Source organism: Salmo trutta, chromosome 25, assembly GCF_901001165.1.
Source record: "Salmo trutta chromosome 25, fSalTru1.1, whole genome shotgun sequence".
Lineage (NCBI taxonomy): Eukaryota > Metazoa > Chordata > Actinopteri > Salmoniformes > Salmonidae > Salmo > Salmo trutta.
The window spans coordinates 47,950,618-47,976,994 of NC_042981.1; the positions used below are offsets into that span (position 1 = coordinate 47,950,618).

Here is a 26,377-nt window from a genome sequence, read left to right on the forward strand (position 1 = left end):
ATGTGATTTCCCAGTAAAGTTATTTTGAGATCTGGCCATTCGGTAGCAATTACGAGATGATAATATATTATTCTTTGAATGACAATATTATAATTTACCAATGTTTTCGAATAGTAATTCCGTGATTTGTAATGCTGGATTCACTGGGAGCATTCGAGCCGAAAAAAATTCTGAATTTCACCGCGACTGTAAATGCTGTTTTTGGATATAAATATGAACTTGATGGAACTAAAAATGCATGTATTGTATAACATAATGTCCTATGAGTGTCATCTGATGCAGATTGTCAAAGGTAAGTGCATAATTCTAGCTAGTTTTCTGTCTGTTGATGCCCTTCTTTGAATTGGCTAAACATTACACGCAGCTATTGTCAATGTACTCTCCTCACATAACCTAACTTTATGCATTCTCCGTAAAGCCTCTGAAAATCGGACAGCGTGGTTAGATTTAGGAGATATATCTTTCAAATGGAGGAAAATAGTTGATTATTTGATTATTTGAAATGATTACTCTTGCAGTTTTGAATTCCCCGCCATGGTCACATGACAATGAATCCCAATACCGGGATAAGATCCTGCCCCCTGGCCTCAACAGGTTATCTAACCACACTGTCCGATTTCAAAAAGGCTTTACAACGAAAGCAAAACATTAGATTATGTCAGCAGAGTACCCAGCCAGAAATAATCAGACACCCATTTTTCAAGCTAGCATATAATGTCACATAAACCCAAACCACAGCTAAATGCAGCACTAACCTTTGATGATCTTCATCAGATGACACACCTAGGACATTATGTTATACAATACATGCATGTTTTGTTCAATCAAGTTCATATTTATATCAAAAACCAGCTTTTTACATTAGCATGTGACTAGCATGTGACTAGCATTCCCACCGAACACTTCCGGTGAATTTACTAAATTACTCACGATAAACGTTCACAAAAAACATAACAATTATTTTAAGAATTATAGATACAGAACTCCTATATGCACTCGCTATGTCTGATTTTAAAATAGCTTTTCGGTGAAAGCACATTTTGCAATATTCTAAGTAGATAGCCCGGCATCACAGGGCTAGCTATTTAGACACCCACCAAGTTTAGCCCTCACCAAAGTCAGATTTACTATAAGAAAAATGTTATTACCTTTGCTGTTCTTCGTCAGAATGCACTCCCAGGACTTCTACTGCAATAACAAATGTTGGTTTGGTCCCAAATAATGGTATGACACGGCACTCCCAACGGTCATGTATGCTCATGTATGTGGTTCTTAAAGCGTCAATCAGCAGCTGAAACAATAACAAAGCGTTCTCCTGGCCCCGGTTTCATAAAAGCTGAGTGACGGTGCTGGAGAAATGTAACCACTCTCAAATTCATAGAAAGAGCTATGGATTCGAGGACTGAACAATGCGCCTCCTTCTAAAACCCCATTGGAAGAGATGACCCAAGGTTCCTCATCTAAGACCTCTTACAACGGGTTTTGAGAAGGATGCACAAGGAAGTAAGGAGTTGAGATTAATTGGGACAGGGCTCATGTCATTGTTTTAGGTGGACTCTTATGTTGAATGATACATTTATTCTGTTTGCACTACAGGAGGTTGGTGCCACCTTAATTAGGAGGGACTGGCACGTGGTAATTGCACGTGGCACGTGGTATCAACAACATCAAACCCATGAATGCATGGTGTTGTTTTGACTTCAGTCCTCCTTTGAATGCTGTGTGTACGGATTCAGTACTAAATGACCATCATCGAGTCCATCCTCACCTCCTCCATCACTGCAACGGATTGTCCGGTCTACTGAGAGCGTCGTTGGCTGCCACCTGCCCTCCGTCGAGGTCCTGCATGACTCCAGGGCAAGGAAGCGTGCAGGAAAGATCATCGTCGACCCCTTCCACCCCCAGTTTCAAAGATTCCCCTCTGGCGAACGGTGCAGGTCAATCGCGACCAAAACCTCCTGCCACCTGAACCATCCACCTGGTCCATGGACTTTGCACTATTCATCCAGACTATGCACTCTGCACATTCATCCCTAAACTGCACATTGCTCTTTGTGATACACAATTTCACTTAATTATTTACATTTTAGTCATTTAGCACACTCTCTTATCCAGAACAACTAGAGAAAAGTGCCTCACTCAAGGGCACATCAAAAGATTTTTTCACATTGTTGGCTCGGGATTCAATCCAGCTACCTTTCAGTTACTGGCCCAACGCTCTTAACCACTAGGCTGCCTGCCACTTAGTCTTCATAGTGTACATACTATATGTGGATCTATGGAAATTCTGCATCTATATATTTTTAGTCTAAATATTCTGTTCGTCTGTATATTCTGTTTATTGTGGCAGCACCATTTCACATTCAAATTCCTTTACATGCAAATGTATTTGGCGAATAAAGCAGATTCTGACATGTTAACCTGAGTTTAGCTGGTTTGTCAGTTTACATTTTATTATTTGGGACTGGTTATGTACTGGATGAACAGTAGCAGGTAACAGATTCTCCCCTTGTGCTGTGTGTGTGTCCTTCCTTGGGCTTAATCCCCTAAATATTGGCTCCTGCCTGCAATTAGTGGACTCTAGTTTAATGGTGTTTGCTTGAGCTGACTGTCTGCTTTTCGTTTTGCTGGTCAAACAAGTAATAAGCTAGCTAAGTTTAGCAAGTAGATTTCACTCAAGGTATAGTATACCTATTAGAATGTATTTCCCAATACATCTGCTGGGTTTCCCAAGTTGTTCGGCGCTTACTGCCCAACCCGGCTAGCCAGGGTTGCCAGGTGAAGCTAACATTTCTAGCCCAATCACCACTCAAAACCTGTCCAAAAGGCCTGAAAACCAACCCCAATTTTTTTCACATCAAGAGAGGAGTTGCCCTTTCTATCAACCTTTTTTCCAAAACGTTATCGAGCCAATTAAGAAGGAATATCTTAGTAACTTGTAATGACGTTAGAAGCTAAATTCGAAGCTAAAAACTGACGTTAGAAGCTAAAATAATAATTATCGCAAGCTATGACAATGCTTAATCATAGCAATCAAGCAAGTTAAATCGACATCCTTTGATGGAAAATGATCTGGCGAGTTTATTAATAGGGGCAAACAATTTTTTCTCTTGACACATATTCAAATTCCTTTATTGCGTTATAAGGCACAAGAGGTATGTCATATGGCCAATATACTACGGCTAAGGGCTGTTCTTAAGCACGACACAAAGCGGAGTGTCTGGATACAGCCGTTAGGCAGGTAGCCTATAGCCCCTGGTAGGCCTACATCTCATTTCAGATAGTCTAGTCTACAAGATATAAACTGAACGATTTAGCAGCTAGCTTAGTTCAAATTAACAGACTAATTTATGAATGAATAGCGAGGCGATTTCACAATAGTAAGTGCTTATATTTCCCAATAGCCTGCTGGAATAGGCTACTGAGGATGGGGTCATAATTTTGTTAGTTTGTTCATCACTCTAGTGAAAGTGACCAATCTAAGGTTTCTAGACACTCACCCGCCTGTAAACCCCCCCCCCCCCCCCCCCCATCAGCCTGAAATCCAAACCCAAAGGTGCCAAGACTTGAGAGAGAGCAATTTGAAAAATTGAGAGACAATTGAATGCGTTTTTACACATTTGAATCACATTTCTTTGCTTACAGTTCTATATGTACTGTTTAACATTTTTTGTGGGGGAAGGTGACGATGTTCTTCTGCTCGCTCAAAGTCACAATTGCAAGCTCTAAAGTTTAATTTGTGCTCTTGACTGACCTGTGCACTCGGGGGACCAGTCCTCTGCTAGCTCAACCATTTTCTTCTCTCTCTTCTCTCTCGACTATGTTTCATCTTGCTCGCGATCACCATCTACTGCTCGTTCGACTTTTGGATTGGATTTGACACCATACATGCCTCCACATGGAAAAACAGGTAATCTGATTATTCATCACTTTCAGCAGTGGATTGCTATTTTCAGGTCTCTCCAGAGATGTTCGATCGGGTTCAAGTCCGGGCTCTGGCTGGGCCACTCAAGGACATTCAGAGACTTGTTCCAAAGCCACTCCTGCATTTTCTTGGCTGTGTGCTTAGGGTTGTTGTCCTGTTGGAAGGTAAACCTTTGCCCCAGTCTGAGGTCCTGAGCGCTCTGGAGCAGGTTTTCATCAATGATCTCTCTGTACTTTGCTCTGTTCATCTTTCCCTCGATCATCCCCACAGCATGATACTGCCACCGCCATGCTTCACCATAGAGATGGTGACAGGTTTCTTCCAGACGTGACGCTTGGCATTAAGGCCAAAGAGTTCAATCTTGGTTTCATCAGACCAGAGAATATTGTTTCTCTTAGTCTGACAGTCCTTTATGTGCCTTTTGGCAAACTCCAATTGGGCTGTCATGTGCCTTTTACTGAGGAGTGACTTACATCTGGCCATTCAACCATAAAAGCCTGATTGGTGGAGTGCTGCAGAGATGGTGGTCCTTCTGGAAGGTTCTCCCATCTCTACAAAGGAGCTCTGGAGCTCTGTCAGAGTGACCATCGGGTTTTTGGTCACCTCTCTCCTCCGATGGCTCAGTTTGGCCGGGCGGCCAGCTCTAGGAAGAGTCTTGGTGGTTCCAAACTTTTTCCATTTAAGAATGATGGAGGCCACTGTGTTCTTGGGGACCTTCAATGCTGAAGAAATGTTTTGGTACCCTTCCCCAGATCTGTGCCTTGACACAATCCTGTCACAGAGTGCTACGGACAATTCCTTCGACCTCATGGCCTAATTTTTGCTATGACATGCACTGTAAGCTGTGGGACCTTATATAGACAGGTGTGTGCCTCTACAAATCATGTCCAATCAATTGAATTTAACACAGATGGGCTCCAATCAAGTTGTAGAAACATCTCAAGGATGATCAATGGAAACATGATGCACCTGAGTGTCACACCCTGATCTGTTTCACCTGTCTTTGTGCTTGTCTCCACCCCCCTCCAGGTGTCGACAATCTTCCACATTATCCCCAGTGTATTTATACTAGTGTTCTCTGTGTGTCTGTTGCCAGTTCGTTTTGTGAAACCTACCAGGGGTTTTCCGCTTGCTCCTGTTTGTTCTAGTTCCTTTTTTCTAGTTTTTCCCAGTTTTGACCATTCTGCCTGCCTAAAAAACTGTTTTCACTTTGTCATTGTGGGGTATTGTGTCTAGATTGATGAGGAAAACATGACTTTAATCAATTTTAGAATAAGGCTATAACGTAACAAAATGTGGAAAAAGTTAATGGGTCTGAATACTTTCTGAATGCACTGTATGCCCACTAACAACTTCTGAGAGTGGGTGAAAATTAGAAAGTTAAAGTGGCTTTTTTATAATCAGGCGAGCTAAATGGGACTACACTAAAGCAATGTAGGTCAGCAAAATGAGAATCAAAAAGGTGATGATGCATTTTACACTTTAATTAATGTCAAGGGGTACTTTTAACTGTCAAACCACGTATTAACATTATTTTAATTGTGATATCTCATTCATTGTGTATCTCATCACCTCATTATAGACTCTCATTGATGAGACTATAGCATGGAAAGGTTTGGAATCATATTAAATAGGCTAATTATCATCTTCACTTTGAAAAGTCTCAGGGTCTGATTCGTTCAATTAGAAAAAGGAATATCCAACCGGCATAGGAAGCCATCTTGAAGTCTGAGGGCACATCCCCTTCATTATCGACAAATCATGCAGACAACATCAAAAGGACTTCCAGTTACTGTAGGTGTGAGCCCGACTACTCATGTGTAAGCTAAGTGATGCGTCTGTTGGCTATTGCTGGAATGATTGGCTTCGACTGCATCTGACCCTAAGACCTTTCTGAAGTCTATTTGGATGGGATTGACCTGAGCTGACAATGAGGTGCACTTTGTCCTGGACATCAGTCTAATGCATCACGTGGAATGGTGGTGATACATTAATTTTACATTCCCCCCTCTATCCTTTGCTATCGTGGTTAGAGAGAACATGCTTTCCATAAAAAAAATATGGAAATGTTCCATTCAAAACTCAACAGGTACATTCAATCATGTTGAAAGAAGAAGTGAGGGGATGGAGAGAGGGCAAGTTCTGAGTTAAGGGGAAAGCACAACAAACAGTATAAGCAATTGTTCTGAATCTTATCTGGGCTATTAATTATTACGATGAAATCATGTTCAGATTTGACACGGATAGCCCACAATGTACGTGTATTTAGGTCATTGTTAAACAGATTCTCCAAATGACAATAAGGGTCAATAATAAAAGTAGGACAGCTCACGGTGCTCATAGATATGAGTCAATTAAACTGTACTCCTGTCACGCTCTGACCTAGGAGAGCTGTGTTTTCTCTGTTTAGCTAGGCCAGGGTGTGATAGGTGGGTGGGCATTCTATGTTTTTGTTTCTAGGTTTTGGCTGGGTATGGTTTCCAATCAGAGGCAGCTGTCTATTGTTGTCTCTGATTGGAAGCCATACTTAGGCAGCCTGTTTTTCCCTGTGTTTTCGTGGGATCTTGTTTTTGTGCAGCTGTGTGTGAGCAGCCCCAGAATGTCACGTTTGTTTCAGTGTCACCTGCTTATTGTTTTGTTTCGAGTTCACAATAAAATATGTGGAACTACCGGCACGCTGCGCCTTGGCTAATTTATGACTGGGAATACAAAGACAGCACTTGTGACAATTCCTGAGCTTGGTGTTGAATAAACATGAGTCTTAAGTGGACCACAGGTGGATCTTGGTGTGCAAAACTTCCAGGATATTCATCACGTTAGCCTAATCTATTCTCAAAAAGACAGCGCAATATACAGCATCAGATAGGTCCAATAAATAACGAATGGAACTGTGAGGAGAACCAAATAATTCCTGATTTCATGAATATCAGGATTGTACAGGACTCAGAGTATGATATCTCAGAATTAATGAATATATGAATGAAGGAATAAAGGGATGGATGGGTGGATGGATGACTGAATGGTATTTGGTATTTCCCCATTAGCTGTTGCTAAAGCAGCAGCTACTCTTACAGGGGTCCAGACAGAACATTAATAGACAAGAACAGCTCATGGACACAACTAAATCAAACATTTTAAAGCACACGTAGCCTACATGTATCAATACATACACACAAACTATCTAGGTCAAATAGGGGAGAGGTGTTGTGCCCTGAGGTGTTGCTTTCTCTGTTTTTTTAAACCAGATTTGCTGTTCATTTGAGCAATATGAGATGGAAGGGAGTTCCATGCAATAATAGGTCTATATAATACTGTAGGCTTTCTTGAATTATTCTTGGATTTGGGGACTGTGAAAAGACCCCTGGTGGCATGTCTGATGGGGTAAGTGTGTGTGTGTCAGATCTGTGTGTAAGTTGACTATGATAAAACATTTGGAATTTTCAACACATGAATGTTTCTTATAAAAAGAAGAAGGGATGCAGTTAGTCTCTCCTCAACTCTTAGCCAAGAGAGACTGGCATGCAAAGTATGTATAGCCCTCTGATTACAATGAAGAGCAGGTTGTGCATCTCTGTTCTGGGCCAGCTGCAACTTAACTAGGTCTTCCCTTGCAGCACTCGACCACACGACTGGACAATAATCAAGTCAAGACAAAACTAGAGCCTGCACAACTTGCTTTTTGGAGTGTGGTGCCAAAAAAGCAGAGCATATTTTTAATTACAGACAGACCTCTCCCCATCTTTACGATCATTGAAGCTATATGTTTTGACCATGACAGTTTACAATCTAAGGTAACACCAAGTAATTTAGTCTCCTCAACTTGTTCAACAGCCACACCATTCATTACCAGATTCAGCTGAGGTCTAGAACTTAGGGAATGATTTGTATCAAATACAATGCTCTTAGTTTTAGGGATGTTCATAACCAGTTTATTACTGGCCACCCATTCCAAAAAATACTGCAACTCTTTGTTAACTTCTCTATGGTAGGGGGCAGTATTTTTACGTCCGGATGAAAGGCGTGCCCGTAGTAAACGGCCTGCTACTCAGGCTCAGAAGGTATTATTAGTAGATTTGGATAGAAAACACTCTGAAGTTTCTAAAACTGTTTGAATGATGTCTGTGAGTATAACAGAACTCATATGGCAGGCAAAAACCTGAAAAAAATCCAACCAGGAAGTGTGGAAATCTGAGGTTTGTAGTTTTTCAAGTGATTGCCTATACAGTATACAGTGACTTTTGCACTTTCTAAGGCTTCCACTAGATGTCAACAGTCTTTAGAACCTTGTTTCGTGCTTCTACTATTACTGGGGAGAGAATAAGAGCTGACTAAACAAGATGACTGCCTGAGACCAATGAGTTGTTTACTGCGCGGTCACACAGGCACGCCGTTCCTTCTTTTTCCTCTGTGATGAATACGCTATTGTCCGGTTGGAATATTATCGAATATTTATGATAAAAAGACCCTAAGGATTCATTGTAAACATCGTTTGACATGTTTCTACGAACGGTAATGGAACTTTTTGACTTTTTGTCTCGGGTTTTGCGCTCGTGCATTATGCCTTTGGAATAGTGATCTGAACGCGCAAACAAAACGGAGGTATTTGGACATAAATATGGAGTTTATCAAATAAAACAAACAAAAAATTGTGGAAGTGGGAGTCCTGGGAGTGCATTCCGACGAAGATCAGCAAAGGTAAGTGAAGATTTATAATACTATTTCTGAGTTTTGTTGACTCCAGAACTTGGCGGGTAACTGTATAGCTTGCTTTGATGGCTGAGCTCTGTACTCAGAATATTGAACAATGTGCTTTCGCCGTAAAGCTATTTTGAAATCTGACACAGCGGTTGCATTAAGGAGAAGTGTATCTAATTCTTTCAATAACTGTTGTACATTTTATCAACGTTTATGATGAGTATTTTTGTATATTGATGCGCTCATTCACCGGAAGTCTTGGAGGCAACACATTTTCTGAACCTCACGCGCCAATGTAAAATGGGGTTTTTGGATATAAATATGAACTTTATCGAACAAAACATACATGTATTGTGTAACATTGAGTCCTGGGAGTGTCATCTGATAAAGATCGTCAAAGGTTAGTGATTAATTTTAGCTGTATTTCTGGTTTTTGTGACGCCTCTCCTTGCTTGGAAAATGGCTGTGTGGTTTTTCTTGTTTAGGCGCTGTCCTAACATAATCTAATGTTATGCTTTCGCCGTAAAGCCTTTTTGAAATCGGACAATGTGGTTGGATTAACGAGAAGTGTATCTTTAAAATGGGATTTAATAGTTGTATGTTTGAGAAATTTGAATTATGAGATTTTTGTTGTTTTGAATTTGCCGCTCTGCTCTTTCACTGGCTGTTGAATAGTGTCCCCCGCTAGCGTCCCACATACCCCAGAGAGGTTAAGCGTTTCAGTGACTTCATTAGCTGTGGTTGCTGAGGTTGAATCATCAGCATAAATGGACACACATTCTTTGTTTAATGCAAATGGCAGGTCATTGGTAGAAAGAAAAAAGAGTTGAGGGCCTAGAGAGCTGCCCTGTGGTACACCACACTTTAAATGTTTGACATTAGAGAAGCTCCCATTAAAGAAAGCCCTCTGAGTTCTATAAGATAGATATCTCTGAATCCACTATATGGCAGAGGTTGAAAAGCCATAACACATATATTTTCTCAACAACAGGTTATGGTCAATAATGTCAGGCTGCACTGAAATCTAACAGTACAGCTCCAATAATCTTCTTATTATACTTTTTTTTAACCAATCATCAGTCATTTGTGTCAGTGCAGTATATGTTGAATGCCCTTCTCTATAAGCATGCTGAAAGTCTGTTGTTAATTTGTTTACAGAGAAATAGCACTGTATTTGGTCAAACAACATGTTTTCCAACAGTTTGTTAAGAGCTGGCAGCAAGCTGAAAGGTCTGCTGTTAGAACCAGTAAAGACTGCTTTACCACTTTTGGATAGAGGAATGACTTTGGCTTCCCTCCAAGCCTGAGGACAAAGACTTTCCTCTAGGCTCAGATTAAAGATATGACAGATAGGAGTGGCTATAGAGTCAGCTACCATCCTCAGTAACTTTCCATCTAAGTTGTCAATGCCAGGAGGTTTGTCACTATTAATCGATAGCAATAATTTTCCCACCTCTCCCACACTAACTTTACAAAATTCAAACTTGCAAACTTTTCTTTCATTATTAGTTTTTTATGCATGCGTACGATGGCTAACTGTTATTTGTTGGCATTTCCTGCCTAAGTTTCCCCCTTTGCCAATGACATAATCATAAAAATAATTGCCACCATCAAATTGTTTCGTGTAAGTGAATGAATAGTTTTACACCAGTAGCTCTTTCACCACTAGAGTTACTGTGCATGCATACTTGTCTGCTAACATAGCCACTTCTAGGAAGACTGTATAAATCATTAAGTCAATGCCTTTGGCTACTGTTCCATTGTGGATAAACTTTAGTGCCCATTCACCTGACTAATAAATTGGCTTAAATGTCACACATTTTAATCAGATTAAATGCAAATAAGATGTTTTCAGTATCATACTGTATAGTGATCTTGTATTAAATCAACTACATAGTCTGTAGTTTTAGCTTGAAATAACTGTATTCCAGCATGTTGATCATCTAGTACAAAATGTCATCATTCTATTATGCACAGCATGCACACTTAACACCAAAGACAAATAATAATTTCACTTATTTTGCAATCGACATGTTTTAGACAGCCTATATTCTCTAATTTCCCCTTGGAAATACACAAGCAACATTTATATACATTTGTTACAAAAATACATTGAACATGTACCTTTTTTGTATTTGAACAACTTTTTTTATGTTTATTTCAAAAAACAATTACCCCGTTTTCTCCCCAATTTCATGGTATCCAATTGGTAGTTACAGTCTTGTCTGCAACTCCCAGACAGACTCAGGACAGGCGAAGGTCGAGAGCCATGCATCCGCCGAAACACAACCCAACCAAGCCACACTAATTCTTGACACAATGCCCACTTAACCCGGAAGCCAGCCACACCAATGTGTCAGAGGAAACACTGTGCACCTGGCGACTGTGTCAGCATGCACTGCGCCCGGCCCGCCACAGGAGTCACTTGTGCGCAATGGGACAAGGACATCCCTGCCGGCCAAACCCTCCCCTAACGACGCTGGGCCAATTGTGCAACAGCCCCATGGGTATCCCGGTCGCGGCCGGCTGCAACAGAGCCTGGACTCAAACCCAGAATCTCTAGTGGCACAGCTGGCCCTGCGATGCAGTGCCTTAGACCACTGTGCCACTCAGAAGGCCTGTATTTGAACAAATTTAACAACGAACGAAGAGAGACTCTTCAAAGCAAGTCTTGTGAGAAGGCTATCTGCCCAGTGTTGTCATCAGTCCCCTCTGGCAATCTGTTCCCTTTCAAGTAGTCCACCTTTTCACTGCTGTATTCAAATCAGGAGCAATCTGGCTGGTGGGGGGGACCTCTACCACTGAGGTCCAGTTCCATGGCATGGACAGTTCCACTGCTGACTATTAACTGAAGTACACAGTAGGAAATGGATTGAATGTTGAACGTCACTCACGTTACTAGTTCTGTCACCATATTTGGCCGTGCTGATTTATTTACAAGTCTAAATTATTTTGTTGATTACAATGCTGCCATCTAGGGGTAGCTATACAGTACAATGTATACATGTCCAATTATTTGTGATATTTTCTCAACGTGAAAGAATAAGAGAGGGATAGAGAAATACTTTTTTTCAAGTTTATTAGCTTTGTTTCAAAAAATGTCTTCATACAAATTAATCTCTCATCATACTTACAGAATCTCAAATATGTAGTACAGTATATCATACACATGGCAATGAACCTAGTACATTTATCATACATATGGAAATTGACATAGTAGCTACATTTATAATGATTTCATCTTAACTATTAATACTCTGGATAGGACTCATCTTAAAAGCAGTGCCGAAGCTTATTACAACATTAGAGACCATCTCTGGTGCCACATAGTGTAGTAGCCTAACAAAATGCAACTAGTGTGGTTTCGGGATATTCCCTAACAATGAACTGCATTTTTTATTGAACCATATAAAATCAACATGACAATATTTTATAAAAGTAACATAACCAACAATGGACCGTTGCAGTTTTTGCAATGATATGTTATTGAATTCTTTCCCGTTTTGACAAGACATTAATAAAGAGCCAAACACACGACCTAATAACAGTATAAGAAATCACATCATGTTCCTGTCCAGTAATAACACATGATAACATATAAGGGTCGTTGGTAAAATGTCTGAAGTGAACAGGTAGTTATTTCTCCGGTGTGTGACTCTCGTCCTCTTCAGGGTTCTGAGTGGCTGCCTCTGGCCCACTCTGTGATTGGTCCGTGGAGATATGCGCTCGGCTCAGTGACGGCAGGAGGAGATATTCCAGCTCCTCAGCACTGATGGCCACTTTCTCAGGTACCAGCCAACGCTTTAGATGCTCCAGGGCACTGTGAAGAACAGATACAAGTTATCACACAGCCTTTCATTACAAAAAGAGGCAAAGTACTGGGTGACTTCAACCTCTCAATGCCTGACTTCGACTAATTTCTTTCTACCTCTTCTTTCCCCTCCTTGCCTCTTTTGACCTCACCCAGTCACAGCCCACTCACAAGTCAGGTAATACGCTTGACCTCTACTTTACTAGAGGCTGTTCGCCTACCAATCTCACTACAACCCCCCTCCAGGTCTCAGATAACTACTTTGTTTATTTTTATTTCACTCTCTCCTGCATTCCTACCCACTCAACCCTACCCAGATGACCATGGACTTTCGCAATCTTCACTCTCTCCTCTTCTATCATCTCTCCCTTCTGCTAAATCCTTCCCTTGCCTGTCTCCTGACTGCCGCTTCGAACCTACTCTCCTCCCTTACCGCCTCATTTGACTCACTGTCGCCTCCCCTCCTGCTCCGTGTCTGAGTGACTGCGTGCTCACAGAACAGGGCATTACCTGAGTGACTGCGTGCTCTAAGAACAGGGCTGCGGGCAGCTGAGTGACAATGGAGGAAAAATAAACTTCTGGAGGACCTATCATCCTTCCACTCCCACCGCTCTACCTTCTCTTCTGTATCCGCTGCTAAAGCCACTTTCTATCATTATATTCCAAGCCTCTGCCTCCAACCCCGGGAAACAATTTTCCCACCTCTTAATCCTACACTTACTCCCCCTCCCTGCGGACGAGATTGTCAACCACCTTGAAAAAAAGTTTGACGACATCCGCTCCTCATACACTCAGCCTACTGAGTCCCCTGGTCCCACTCACACATAACTACCCTACGCCTTGACCTCTTTCTCCCCTCTCTCTCCAGATGAAATCCTGCGAGTAGTGATGACCAGTCGCCCAACAGCCTACCCACTCCATCCCCTGTTCCCTTCTCCAAAGACCTTCTCCCATTCCCTCATCATCTCATACCTGACCACTGGCTGTGTCCCCTCTGACTTGAAGATGGCCAGCGTTGCTCCCCTCTTCAAGAAACCAACACTCAACCCCTCTGATGTCACTGCTCTGTGTCATGGAGGCTCTCCGCTATGCCAAAGCTGACTCTCTCTCCTGTCGTTATCCTCCTAGATCTATCCTTTGCCTTAGACACTGAACCATCAGATCCTCCTCTCAGGCTCTGCAACTCCTGGATTGCATCCTACCTGGCAGGTCGCTCCTACCAAGTTGTGTGGAGAGGATCTGTGTCTGCACCACGTGTTCTCACTGCTGGTGTCCCCTAGGGCTCGGTTCTAGGCCCTCTCCTCTTTTCTCTATACACCATGTCACTCAGCTTCGTCATATCCTCTCATGGTCTCTACTATCACTGCTATGTGGATGACACTCTAGCCACTTTAATAATGAAAAATGTATGTAATAAATGTATCACTAGCCACTTTAAACAATGTCACTTTATATAATGTTTACATACCCTACATTACTCATCTCATATGTATATACTGTACTCTATACAATCTACTGCATCTTGCCTATGCTGTTCAGCCATCGCTCATTCATATATTTGTATGTACATATTCTTATTCATTCCTTTACACTTGTGTGTATAAGGTAGTTGTGAAATTGTTAGGTTAGATTACTTGTTAGATATTACTGCATGGTCGGAACTAGAAGCACAAGCATTTCGCTACACTCGCATTAACATCTGCTAACCAAGTGTATGTGACAAATAACATTTAATTTGACACTCAACTACTTTTCTCATTCCCTCCCTCTGATACCCATGTAGCAACAGAAATCTCTGCATGCCCTGCAGATATCTCAGCTTGGATGTCAGGCCACCACCTCAAGCTCAACCTCGACAAGAAGGAGCGGCTCCTCTTCCTGGGAAAGGCCTGCCCACTCCAAGACCTCACCATCATGGTCGACAACTCCACGGTGTCCCCCTCCCAGAGAGCAAATAACCTTGGCGTGACCCTGGACAACATCCTGTCGTTCTCGGCAAACATCAAAGCAGTGACTCGCTCCTGCAGGTTCATGGTCTACAGCATCCATAAAGTACAACCTTTCCTCACACAGGATGCGGTGCTGGGCCTCCCCGCTTGTGCCATCAAACACCTGCAACTTATGCAGAATGTTGCAGCCCGTCTGGTGTTCTGGTGTTCAACCTTTGCAAGTTCTCCCATGTCACCTTGCTCCTCTGTACACTCCACTGGCTCCCAGTCAAAGCTTGGATCCACTACAAGACCATGGTGCTTGCCCACGGAGCAGCAAGGGGAACTGCACCTCTCTACCTTCAGGCTATGCTCAAATCCTACATCTCAATCCAAGCACTCCGTTCTGACACCTCTGGTCTCATCAGTCTTACTATCCCCCCCTCAGTCCTACTAGCAGTGACTTTGCTGATAACTTCATTATTGAGGAAAAATATACTTACTATGACTGTGAAATGTGGTTCTCACCTAGCTATCTTAAGATGAATGCACTTGGATAAGAGCGTCTGCTAAATTACTTAAATGTAAAATGTTTATAACAGAACAATCCATGGACCTGTAAGACTCTTTACAAGCTCAGACTCCAAAGCTGTCCAGAGATAGTGGAGAAAGTTAATAGGCCTACTTCAAACAGAACAACAAATTATGCTCTTCAGCTCACCTCGCATCTAGTTCACCCTCCTGAAAGAGTTCTGAGCTCTGAGCGTCATGCAAGAATCTATCCCAGCATTCTTTTTTGGCCTGAGATAGGGAGCGCAGCATCTCCCTGGAAGTCACCTCAGTGCACTGGCCCTTTATTCTCTTCAGACGGTTCTCTGAAAGAGAGGATTCATAATGAACTTCAATATTAATGTTAAGAACTATGGGATTAGGATTAATAGAACCTTGATTTCCGACCTTGATTTACTGCTTTCTCACAATCATTCCAAATAGCCGTGTGAAAATAAGACTTAGAAGTGTGTTGCAAGGGGAAAATAGGATCAACAGTAAAATCACACTGGGCACAGATGTCAATTCAACGTCTATTCCACGTTGGTTCAACGTAATTTCATTGAAATGACATGAAAACAACGTTGATTCAACCAGTGTATGCCCAGTGGGATATGCATTTGGATACTTTCAAATGAATTCTTCCTCTATTTCTGGACATAACATTGATGCATGAGAAGTTTTACACTACTGTTTACATGTACCCAACATCGAATCTGGAAAGAAGGCTGACCATCTAAAACTACAGTAAAGCAGACAGCTGTTGGGTGTGCAGGATTTTGTTCCAGCCTAGCACTTACACAGGCGTTGGAGTTAAAGTCAAGGACCAGGGTTGATGCCATCAAAAGGGCCATAGATTAGGGTGGAGGGTCACACATGAGAGAAGTTTGATATTAGATTGACTTTACCTAAACTAGCAATGTAGACATCTGAGTCTTCCATTGGTTCCCAGACGCTGTGAGAGGAGGAACTCGTAGACATGCCAATAGATTGCAGGCCATTGCCAACTTGTGAGGGTTGGAATGAATCTGTGAACAGTGTGGCATCATCCCCCTCTTGGCCTTGAGCTTCCTCCTGTACGTCAGGCAGACTCGAGCAGATCTCTGACCACAGCTCTCCGCTGGACCGAGTCTCGTGACTCTCGAAATCCTCAATCATCTTCATGCAGATGCAGTCTGTCTGTGGTCTGTTGAGAAAAGCATGTCAACAACTATGAACGGATAGCTAGCTCGAAAATCAATTCAGTGATAGCTAGTTTGAGCAATGCAATTAAGTTAAACTGTATACCAACTGCAAGATCACCAAATTAGAAATGAGCTGCTGTTTACAGCATTGAATGAGTGTTTATACGTTATTTGTTAGCTTGCTAACCTTAACTACCAAGTTGGCGCGTTAGCGTTAAATTAATCACAATGTCATTGGAATTTCAAAAGTATAGCTAAATGGTAGCTAAACGTTCACTCTGCTAAACATGTTATCTTGGTATCTTACCTGCGAATAAAATGTAAAGCAACTAAACCGTATTTTCCAGGCAGTAGGACATAAACTTGCTAACGTTAGCTAGCTAGCCTACTAGTCTAGCAGGAATCCTAAACAAAATCCAATACTCCTCCTTTGGCGTGTTTTGAGTGGTCTGATTAGATGAGGTCACTGCCTGTCAAGTCATTCCGAGGTTCTATTGGTGCTCATTGGCTTTTAATTATATAAACCCTAAGTTATTGGTCAGCTATGGTAGTCACGTGTGGGGACCAGGAAGTGTCCTACAACAGTCCAAATGTTGAAGATCGATGGTGGTAAGTAGCTACTATCAAGGTACGTTTTCATAATTTGGAAAAGCTTTGCTACTCACGTTAGTGTTACATGTAGTATTTTATGAGTTATGCAAACAATAAACCATCCGTTTTTGCTAAGTTCGCTAGCAAACTATCAAACTTCATATTGTCGATTGTTTTTATAAACGTGTGTGTGTCGGTCTGAGCATACCTTGCAATGGGGTCTTTGTGTCGCATTGTGTGTTTTTATTGACATTGTCAGGGAGCTCCACCAGTGTAGGAGATGCAAGCAGTGTTCAGACTGGCTGTAGTGGCAGTCCCTATGGGTGTGCTGCTGTCAAGAACCATGGCATGGATGTCCACTGGAAAGACACACTCAGAACTTATCGACCGCCTGAGAGGTATGAGAGACTGATGTCAGTCCTGGGCTGCGTTCAGCAGGACACGTCATTGTGGAATGTTCAGATGGAAACATGTTATGTTGACCTGTGGTTCTCAACCTTTTTGGTTACTGTACCACCAAGTACCCCCTTATGCATTTTACCAGTAGCCTATGGTCTCAAGAGGGGTCTCAAGAGTCTTCTCAAGTACTCAATGGGGATAGGCGGGTACTACCCCACACGGGTACTACCCCTGGTTGAGAACCACTGATGTAGACCAAACATGCCTCTCTGGCATGTAGAGTAGGAAACATACTATTGCAAGGTGCAAACAGTTTTATTTTTTGCTGTTGATTATTGATGCCCATATCCTGCTAAAAAGCCAATGCGTTCAATAATTGTCTTTGAAAATGTCCTCCTTTACTTCAAAGAACATGGGGTTATCCGCAGTGATCGCGTGTTTGACGCCATGCTTGCCACCGACCGAGGGATCTACTCCAGAGACTACCCCTATGCTGACTCCCCTCAGTCCATAGGTACAGTGCCTAGTGAAATTCTACACATCTAATTTGTTTTCCAAATTAATAAAAAATGCTGTCTTGATTGTATTTGTCTTTGCACCCAAGAGTTAATACAGTACTTGGTGGAAGCACCTCTGGCAGCCATTACAGCTGTGAATCATTTTGAATAAGATTCTACCATCTTAGGGCTAGATACTCTATATCCATTGTTTTTGAAAAAATTGCTCAAGCTCAGTAAATTTGGATGAGAGTTATTGATGGAAAGCAGTATTTTTAAACATTGTCTCTGATTTTCAAGCAGATTTAAATCAGGACTGAGACTGGACTATTCAGGAACACAACATTCAAATGCTATTCCAGGGTTAGGTATTAAGAGGACTGAGGCAGGGTTTCCTCTAACTTTTTTTATCTGGGCTTTGATCCATTCATATTTCAACCCTACCAATAACATGATGAACATTGTGTTCACTTCACATGACTGGCCTGTATGACAAAGTAAAAAGAAAGAAGCCTTTGTTAATAAAAAAAAAATAATACACAACACTGCAATTATTATCATTATTATTATTATTATGTTTTGCCTAATTTTAAGTATTGTGGCGTTAGGATCATGTTATGGGTATGCTGGAAGGTTTGTCATGTTCAAAATAAATATGAAAGGACCGAATCTCAAGTAAAAAGTATGAGGAAAACCCGCCTCAGTCTTCTGAAAACCTAACCCTGGGATAGTTTTATTTTTTAGCGGGACAAATACAAAAGATGTAATGCCAAAGACACACCAAAATGGCTTTCCAAGAGGTGTTGAGTGGTCCAGTCTCAGTCTTGACTTAATTTAGCTTGAAAATCAGAGACAAGGTTTATAATATTGCTGTCGATCAATAATTCCTAACCAAATTTACTGAGCTTGAACAAATTTGACAAAAACAATGGATATACACTGAGTGTACAAAACATTAAGAACACCTTCCTTATATTGAGTTGCTTCAACATTAGGAATTACTTCAGTGTAATTTACATAAAGTATAGGTTTTAGGACTTCAAAAATATTTTTGTTGTATTTCTGCTCATTGATCTGCATTATATACACTGAGTACACCAAACCTTAGGAACACTTTCCTAATATTGAGTTGCACCCCCCCCCCCCTTGCTCATTTTAGTTGATTTACAGCTGTAATGGATGCCAAAGGTGCTTCCACCAAGTATTAAGTCTGGGGTGTGAAGACATACACAATCAAGACATCTTCGTATAATTATATTTTTCATAATTTGTCTTTCACTTTGAAAATGCGAAGTAGGTAGTGTAGATCTATAGGAAAAAATGTAATGTATTCCCTTTTTAGATTTCATTTTAAGGCAGAAAAATGTGAAGACTGTGCAAGGGGTGTGTAGACTTACTTCAGTTCTGATTAGCATACAAACTTGTACAAAGTAGCATAATTGACAGTTGAATAGATGTTATCATTACATACAGTACATAATGATCTCCTTTGTTTTCATAGGATTCAAGGCAACAATCAGTGCTCCACACATGGTAAGTTTCTCAGTATGGAACTTGTAGTTTTCTAAGTAGGAAAGATAATGACAGGATGCTGTCCGGTGTTTATTCAGCATGCCCATGCCCTGGAGGTGCTAAGTGACAAGCTAATGGACGGGGCATCTGCATTGGATGTGGGATCAGGAAGTGGCTATCTCACAGCGTGCTTTGCAAGGATGGTAAGTTCCAGAATCGATCAGTATGAGTACTTCACAATAATCATATTTGTGATATTTCCTTATAATCATTTGCTTCTCTTTCCTTTTGTAGGTAGGGCCCTCAGGGAAAGTAGTAGGGATTGAACACATAGATGAGCTGGTCCAAACCTCTGTGAGGAACGTCCAGGCTGACGACCCCGAGCTGCTCTCTTCCGGGCGTATCAGACTTGTCGGTAAGTCTGGTGACTGAAAGGCTATGTATTCAGCTGTATGTTCAGACAACATACAATGCAAATGATATGTCATGTTTTTTGTTAAACAAATAATGAAAGATGGAAATGTTGAGTTGGCAATCTGTATCTAGTCATGATATGTTTGTATTTGTATTGATATGTTTGTATTGGTGTCTGATAAATCTAAGATTTCTTAAAGTGGTGTCATTCCCTATGGGATTAGTGACCTTTTCAATTATTTATTGCACAAAAAAGGCTCAGAAACTGTCACAACACAATAACTGTTAGGTGTCTGATTATAGCAAAGATGCATTTATTGATCACTTGAATAAAGTTAATTGGGACCCGGTACTTAAATATCTAGATATGGATAAAGCATGGGACTGTTTATAGTGGCTCCATGGAAAGCCATAAGAATTAAACAAAGAACTGAACCTTGGATGAATCAGGAAATCCTTGAGACCATTAAATCAAGGAATACTGCATTTCTAGAATATAACAGAACCAAAGAGGAAGATGCTTTCATTAGACACAGAACCCTAAGGAACAAAGCTAGTCAGATGATTGAAGATGCCAAAAAAGCATATTTTAAAACAGAATTCGTGAGAATAGGCATAATCTTGGATGTTGTGGCAGTCCTTAAAACAGTTGGGATATAGATAACAGAAAACGAATTGCAAAAGCTTGGGTATTGAGGTCAATGGAGAAGTCACGTTTGCCAAGGAAGTGGCAGCTGACAATCTCAATACCTTTTTCACAACAGTTTCCTCAAATTTGGTTGAGAAGCTACCTGGTTGTACTGGAGTGTATGCTAGGGTCAGGTCCTAGGCTATTACTCCAAGACGGATGTACAAGCTGATGCCTTTTCCTTTATAGCAGTGTGTCAGGCTGAAGTTGTTAAGAGTGTCTGAATTAAACTGCTCTCAAGCTACAGGCCTCAACAATATCCCTACCAGGTTTTTAAGAGCTGGTGCTGAACTTATTAATAATATTTAATACGAACTACAGTCTGGTTTTAAAAAGTCCCTCTCCACTGACACGTCTATTGTTTAACTGACTTTATCAGGGAAGTTGACCAGGGAAATTTCTGTGGAATGGTAATGCTGGATCTGCAGAAGGCGTTTAACATGTTTGATCATAGTATCATGCTCTATAAGTTAAAAGCTCTTGGTTTTAAGAGAATGGCCATTGACTGGGTTGAATCCTATTTAACGGGTAAAGACCAAATGATGGATGTTAATGGAAAACATTCTATTGCAAAGGGGATTAGCTGTGGGGTGCCGCAGGGGAGGACCTTGGCACACTTCTCTTCCTACTGTACATTAACGATATGAAATCAGCCTGCTCTTGTAATTAGTTGTATGCGGATGACTCTGCTCTACTGGTGTCCCATAAGGACAAAGCCTCAGTAGACGAGAACCTTAGTGCAGAGTTATCCAATATCACTAAATGGCTTTCAGATAACAAACTTTCTCTGCATCTTGGAAAAATATTATTTGGTTCCAGAGTAAAGCTTGCAAGGCCCCCTAGTTTTAGTGTCAAAGTGGGCAACTCAGTGGTTACACCAAAAACCTCAGTCAACTACTTTGGGTGTGAATTGGATAGGTACCTGACTGGTGAGACTCTGTCCCTGAAGGTTTTAACAAAGATAAACCAAAAAATACAATTCCTAGCTCGGACCTCAAAATATCTTGATAGTGACACCCTAAAGACTCTGGCAGGTGCGCAAGTTCAGTGTCACTTTGATTATGCATGGACATCATGGTTCACCAGCATCCCTAAACATCTAATGATCATCTAAGCGACAGACCAGCCAAAACAAGCTGGTAAGAATTGTACTTAAACTCCCCCCTCGTACTCATCTGGAGGTTGAGCATTTTAATCAGCTAGGCTGGCTATCTGTAGAGAAAAAAATCAACTTGGTCTGTTCCATAGAATTATTACTTACTCAGCCCCCATGTACCTATCGTAATAATTGTACTTATATTAGGGATGTCCACTAATACAACAACAGAGCAGAGACTGTTTTTATATGACAGTTGTTCCACTGTTGAGTGGAACAACCTACCACAGCAACTCAAAGCAAAACCGACCATAACTTCATTTAAAAAGAATGTCAAAAGCTGACTAATGATCGAGCAATTAAAAATAAACATCTGTATGTAATGCCCCAGGCTATGACAATGTCGTCCTGTCTTTTTGTTTTGTATTATATGTGTAACCAATGTATGCCTAGTAAGAGGACCACAATGAAAATACGTTTTCAAACTTTCTTGTGTTATCCTTGATGATTGTAAATGCATTATCCACGTGTGATTGTATTGTTTTAAATTGTCAAATACATTCTCTCTCTCTCTCCACACACCATAAATGTTTCATAATATTTATGTTTTTCTCAGTCGGAGATGGACGGTTAGGCTACCCTGATGGAGCCCCATATGATGCAATTCACGTGGGGGCAGCCGCGCCTACGCTCCCTAAAGCTGTAAGGACTTGGCCTATCAATAACTTTCAAGCCAGTGTTTTTATTTTACTGACGACTTGAATTTATCATCAGTAATAGATGCGGTAAAGAGGTGAATTGAACATGAGCGAAACAATGGAATTGCCATGGAAACGTGTGGGGTCTCTTCATTGCCCCTGAGTAAAATTAGCCTACATTTAGGCTATTGTTTATGTGTGTTTCACACTATGTTGAGGTAAAAATCTCAGTATGTAGGGCCTCCCGAGTGGCGCAGCGGTCTAAGGCACTGCATCGCAGTGTTGCGATGTCACTACAGCCTGGGGTTCGATCATTACCTGCCATGACCGGAAATTCCTATAGGGCGGTGCACAATTGGCCCAGCGTCGTCCGGGGGGCTTTACTTGGCTCATCACGTTCTTGTGGCAGGCCGGGCGCCTGCAGGCTGACTTGGTCGTCAGTTGAACGGTGTTTCCTCTAACACATTGGTGCATTGGTTCCGGGTTAAGCGGGTGGGTGTTAAGAAGCGCGGTTTGGCAGGTCATGTTTCGGAGAGCACATGACTCGATCTTCGCCTCTCCTGAGCCCGTTGGGAAGTTACAGAGATGAGAAAAGATCGTAATCACGAAATTGGGGAGAAAAAGGGGTTAAAAAGACTGTCTACCACCACTGATTTCTGTATGCTAGCTATACTAACCAGCATTTAGCCATTGTATGCAGAGAAAACAGCCAAATATATCCAAATCGGACTTACATTGCCTTCAGAAAGTATTCACACGCCTTGACTTTTTCCACATTTTGTTGTGTTACAAAGATGGATTTAATGGTCATTTTCTGTCACCCATCTACACACAATACCCTTTAATGACGAAGTGAAAATTTGTTTTTAGAAATTTTTGCAGATTTATTGAAAATTAAATAGAAATATCTCATTTACTTAAATATCTCATTTACACCCCTGAGTGAATACTTTGTAGAAGCACCTTTGGCAGTGATTACAGCTGTGAGTCGTTCTGGATATGTCTCTAAGAGCTTTCCACACCTGGATTGTGAAACATTTGCTGATTTTTACTTTTTTCAAAATTCTTCAAGCTCGTCAAATTGGTTGTTGATCATTGCTAAACAACCATTTTCAGGTCTTGCCATAGATTTTAAAGCAGATTTAAGTCAAAACTCAGGAACATTCACTGTCTTCTTGGTAAGCAGGTGTAGATTAGCCTTGTGTTTTAGGTTATTATCCTGCTGAAAGGTGAATTAATCTCCGTGTCTGGTGAAAAGCAGACTGAACCATGTTTTCCTCTAGGATTTTTCCTGTGCTTTGCTCCATTCCATTTCTTTTTATCCTGAAAAACTCCCCAGTCCTTAATGATTACAAGCATACCCATAACATGATGCAGCCACCACTATGCTTGAAATTATGGAGAGGTACTCAGTAATGTTGTATTGGATTTGCCTCAAACTTAACACTTTGTATTCAGGACAAAAAGTTAATTGCTTTGCCGCATTTTTTGCAGTATTATTTTAGTGCCTTGTTGCAAACAGGATGCATGTTTGGAATATTTTTTATTCTGTACAGGCTTCCTTATTTTCACTCTGTCAATTTGGTTAGTATTGATGAGTAACTACAATGTTGTTAATCCATCCTCAGATTTCTCCTATTATAGCCATTAAACTCTGTAACTGTTTTAAAGTCACCATTGGCATCATGGTGAAATCCCAGAGCGGTTTCCTTCCTCTCCGGCAACTGAGTTTGGAAGGACGCCTGTATCTTTGTAGGGGCTGGGTGTATTGATACACCATCCAAAGCCTAATTAATAATTTCACCATGCTCAAAGGGATATTCAGTGTCTGCTTTAAAAAAAAAAAAAAAAATGTATCTACCAATAGGTGCCCTTCTTTTCGAGGCATTGGAAAACATCCCTGGTCTTTGTGGTTGAATCTGTGTTTGAAATTCACTGCTCATGTTAATATACTATTATTGCATGCAGTGTAAGCCCATGAACTTATATCGGCTTGCCATAACAAAGAGGTTGAATACTTATTGACTCAAGACAATTAATTAGTGAAAAATTTAACAAAAAAAACATTACACTTTGACATTATGGAGTATGTAAGCCAAAGACGAAAAAATTTAAATGTAATACATTTTAAATGCCAGCTGTAACACCACAAAATGTGGAAAAAGTCAAGGGTTGTGAATACTTTACAATACATATTTCATTACAGATTTGACGAATATCCACTTTGTACGTCAGATTTGTTGAATATGCGCCAATCTGGTCAGTGGAACGTCTGTGTTCCATTGACTCCTTTACCGCATCTACAGTACCAGTCAAAGTTTGGCATTCTCAAGAGTGTGCAAAGCTGTCAAAGGCAAAGGGTGGCTACTTTGAAGAATCTCAAATATAAAATATGTTTTGATTTGTTTAACACTTTTTTGGTTACTACACGATTCCATATGTCATTTCATAGTTTTGATGTCTTCACTATTCTACAATGTAGAAAATTGTAATAATAAAGAAAAACTCTTGAATGAGTAGGTGTGTCCAAACTTTTGACTGGTACTGTATATCGAAGCATCACTACATCGTGAAGGCCATAATGTCAGAGCATTATTGCAACATTATGGGCATTATGTCAGAGCATTATTATACCATTAAGGGCATTATTATGTCAAAGCATTACTATATAAATGGCATTAGTATTTCAGAGCATTTTAAATCATTATGGGAATTATATCAGAGCATTATAATGTCATTAACACATTTTACAACATTGTCTTTTCACAAGGGAGGGAAAGTAAATGTGTGCATTTTTCTCATCAGTTATGCCTTCATTACACAGCTATTGGATCAGTTGAAGCCTGGTGGAAGGCTGGTTTTGCCTGTTGGTCCTGATGGGGGAAGCCAGGTCCTAGAACAGTACGATCGCCAGAGTGACGGCACCTTCATCAGGAAAGCCCTTATGGGGGTGATCTATGTTCCTTTGACTGACAAGCGACGCCAATGGCCTGGGTACGTATACAGACAGACCAGGTGAAAGCTATGATCCCTTATTGATGTCACTTGTTAAATCCACGACAATCAGTGATGAAGGGGAGGAGACCATTTTAAAGAAGGATTTTTAAGGCCCTCGAGACAATTGAGACATGGATTGTGGATGTGTGCCATTCAGAGGGTGAACGGGCAAGACAACATATTTAAGTGCCTGTGAACGGGTATGGTAGTAGGTGCCAGACATACCGGTTTGTGTCAAGAACAGCAACAGTGCTGGGTTTTTCACACTCAACAGTTTCCCATGTGTATCAAGAATGGTCCACCACCCAAAGGACATCCAGCCAACTTGACACAAGTTGAAGTCAGTTTGTCACCATCACCTGCCGTCAGGACCTTACCTTAGTTCATCATCTCACATCTAGAATTATTTCTCCTGAGAGATGTTGTTCTGTGTTTCTCTTTCCAGAGGTGAGCTCTGACTGCCGTGTCGTGTGGCTGCCCCTGCAGGAGGTGGCGCTGGTGCTGTAGCTCTTGTGTTCCCTAGATCGCCATCTGTCTGCAGCCTAGAAACACATCCTATGTGCTTATTGACTAAAACTGGGTTGCAGATGACCGTTGTCCTAGAGGGTTGCCAAGGGCTGTTGGATTAATGGTTGCAATTGGAGTTGCATTCAGAACATCAAAACACAATGTTTATGTTCCTCACAGATGTCTGGCTGAAAGGTTGGCTTATTTTATTATAAGGTTACATAAAATATACGTATGATGTAATTTTACAAAGATGCAACACTCATACAAATTAAGTGATTGGGCTTCACCAACCAACATGAAGATTACATGTCTTGATAAAGGGAACAAATTCATAAAAAATGTTTCTAATGTCTGACGTGAATCCAAGTAAACATAGTGACTTAAATGACCACAATTACTCTTAGTAACAGAAAAACAACCCTTTTTACATAGCGATGGGAATACATGCACTTTATTTAGAAAAAATAATTGAAATGACTATACGCAAATGCCATAACCTGTTAATAAAAACATTGTAATGCTTGTTTGTAAATGTATGGGAAATAATGTTGCTTTTTTAGAGACATTGTGGATTGTTTGGTTTTGGATCATTTTAAACCATCGACAGTATTCACTCCCCTTTTTCCACATTTTGTTGTGTTGCAGACAGAATTTAAAGTAGATAATTTTTTATATAATATATATTTATTTGAACCTTTATTTAACTAGGCAAGTCAGTTAAGAACAAATTCTTATTTACAATGATAGCCTACCAGGGAACAGTGGGTTAACTGCCTTGTTCAGGGGCAGAACGACAGATTTTTTTTTACCTTGTCAGCTCGGGGATTTGATCCTTGTTTTTGAAAGAAAAATCACTTTTTTTTGTCCATTTAAAATAACATCA

General features: G+C 40.9%; 2 protein-coding genes across 4 annotated transcripts; one reads left to right on the top strand and one right to left on the bottom strand.

The window, feature by feature from the left end:
* Positions 1-11,682: 11,682 nt before the first annotated feature.
* ccdc32 (coiled-coil domain containing 32) lies at positions 11,683-16,510 on the bottom strand. Its single transcript, XM_029714122.1, has 4 exons — positions 16,400-16,510; positions 15,817-16,094; positions 15,081-15,234; positions 11,683-12,440 (listed from the first exon to the last, which is right to left on the bottom strand). Exons 2-4 carry the CDS (start codon positions 16,070-16,072, stop codon positions 12,257-12,259), a joined length of 594 nt encoding a protein of 197 aa, XP_029569982.1. The 5' UTR covers positions 16,073-16,094; positions 16,400-16,510; the 3' UTR covers positions 11,683-12,256.
* Positions 16,511-16,593: 83 nt separating this feature from the next.
* On the top strand, positions 16,594-26,033 carry pcmtl (l-isoaspartyl protein carboxyl methyltransferase, like). Of its 3 annotated transcripts, none has more exons than XM_029714120.1 (9): positions 16,594-16,701; positions 16,943-17,081; positions 17,492-17,596; positions 19,081-19,112; positions 19,190-19,294; positions 19,386-19,506; positions 21,906-21,991; positions 24,812-25,002; positions 25,430-26,033. In XM_029714120.1, the coding sequence occupies exons 2-9, from the start codon at positions 16,964-16,966 to the stop codon at positions 25,440-25,442; spliced, it is 771 nt and encodes a 256-aa protein (XP_029569980.1). In that variant the 5' UTR covers positions 16,594-16,701; positions 16,943-16,963; the 3' UTR covers positions 25,443-26,033. The 3 variants fall into 3 exon arrangements, with proteins under 3 accessions (XP_029569980.1, XP_029569979.1, XP_029569981.1); XM_029714119.1 differs by having other exon boundaries at positions 16,648-16,720; XM_029714121.1 differs by having other exon boundaries at positions 16,648-16,720; positions 24,812-24,981.
* Positions 26,034-26,377: the final 344 nt, after the last annotated feature.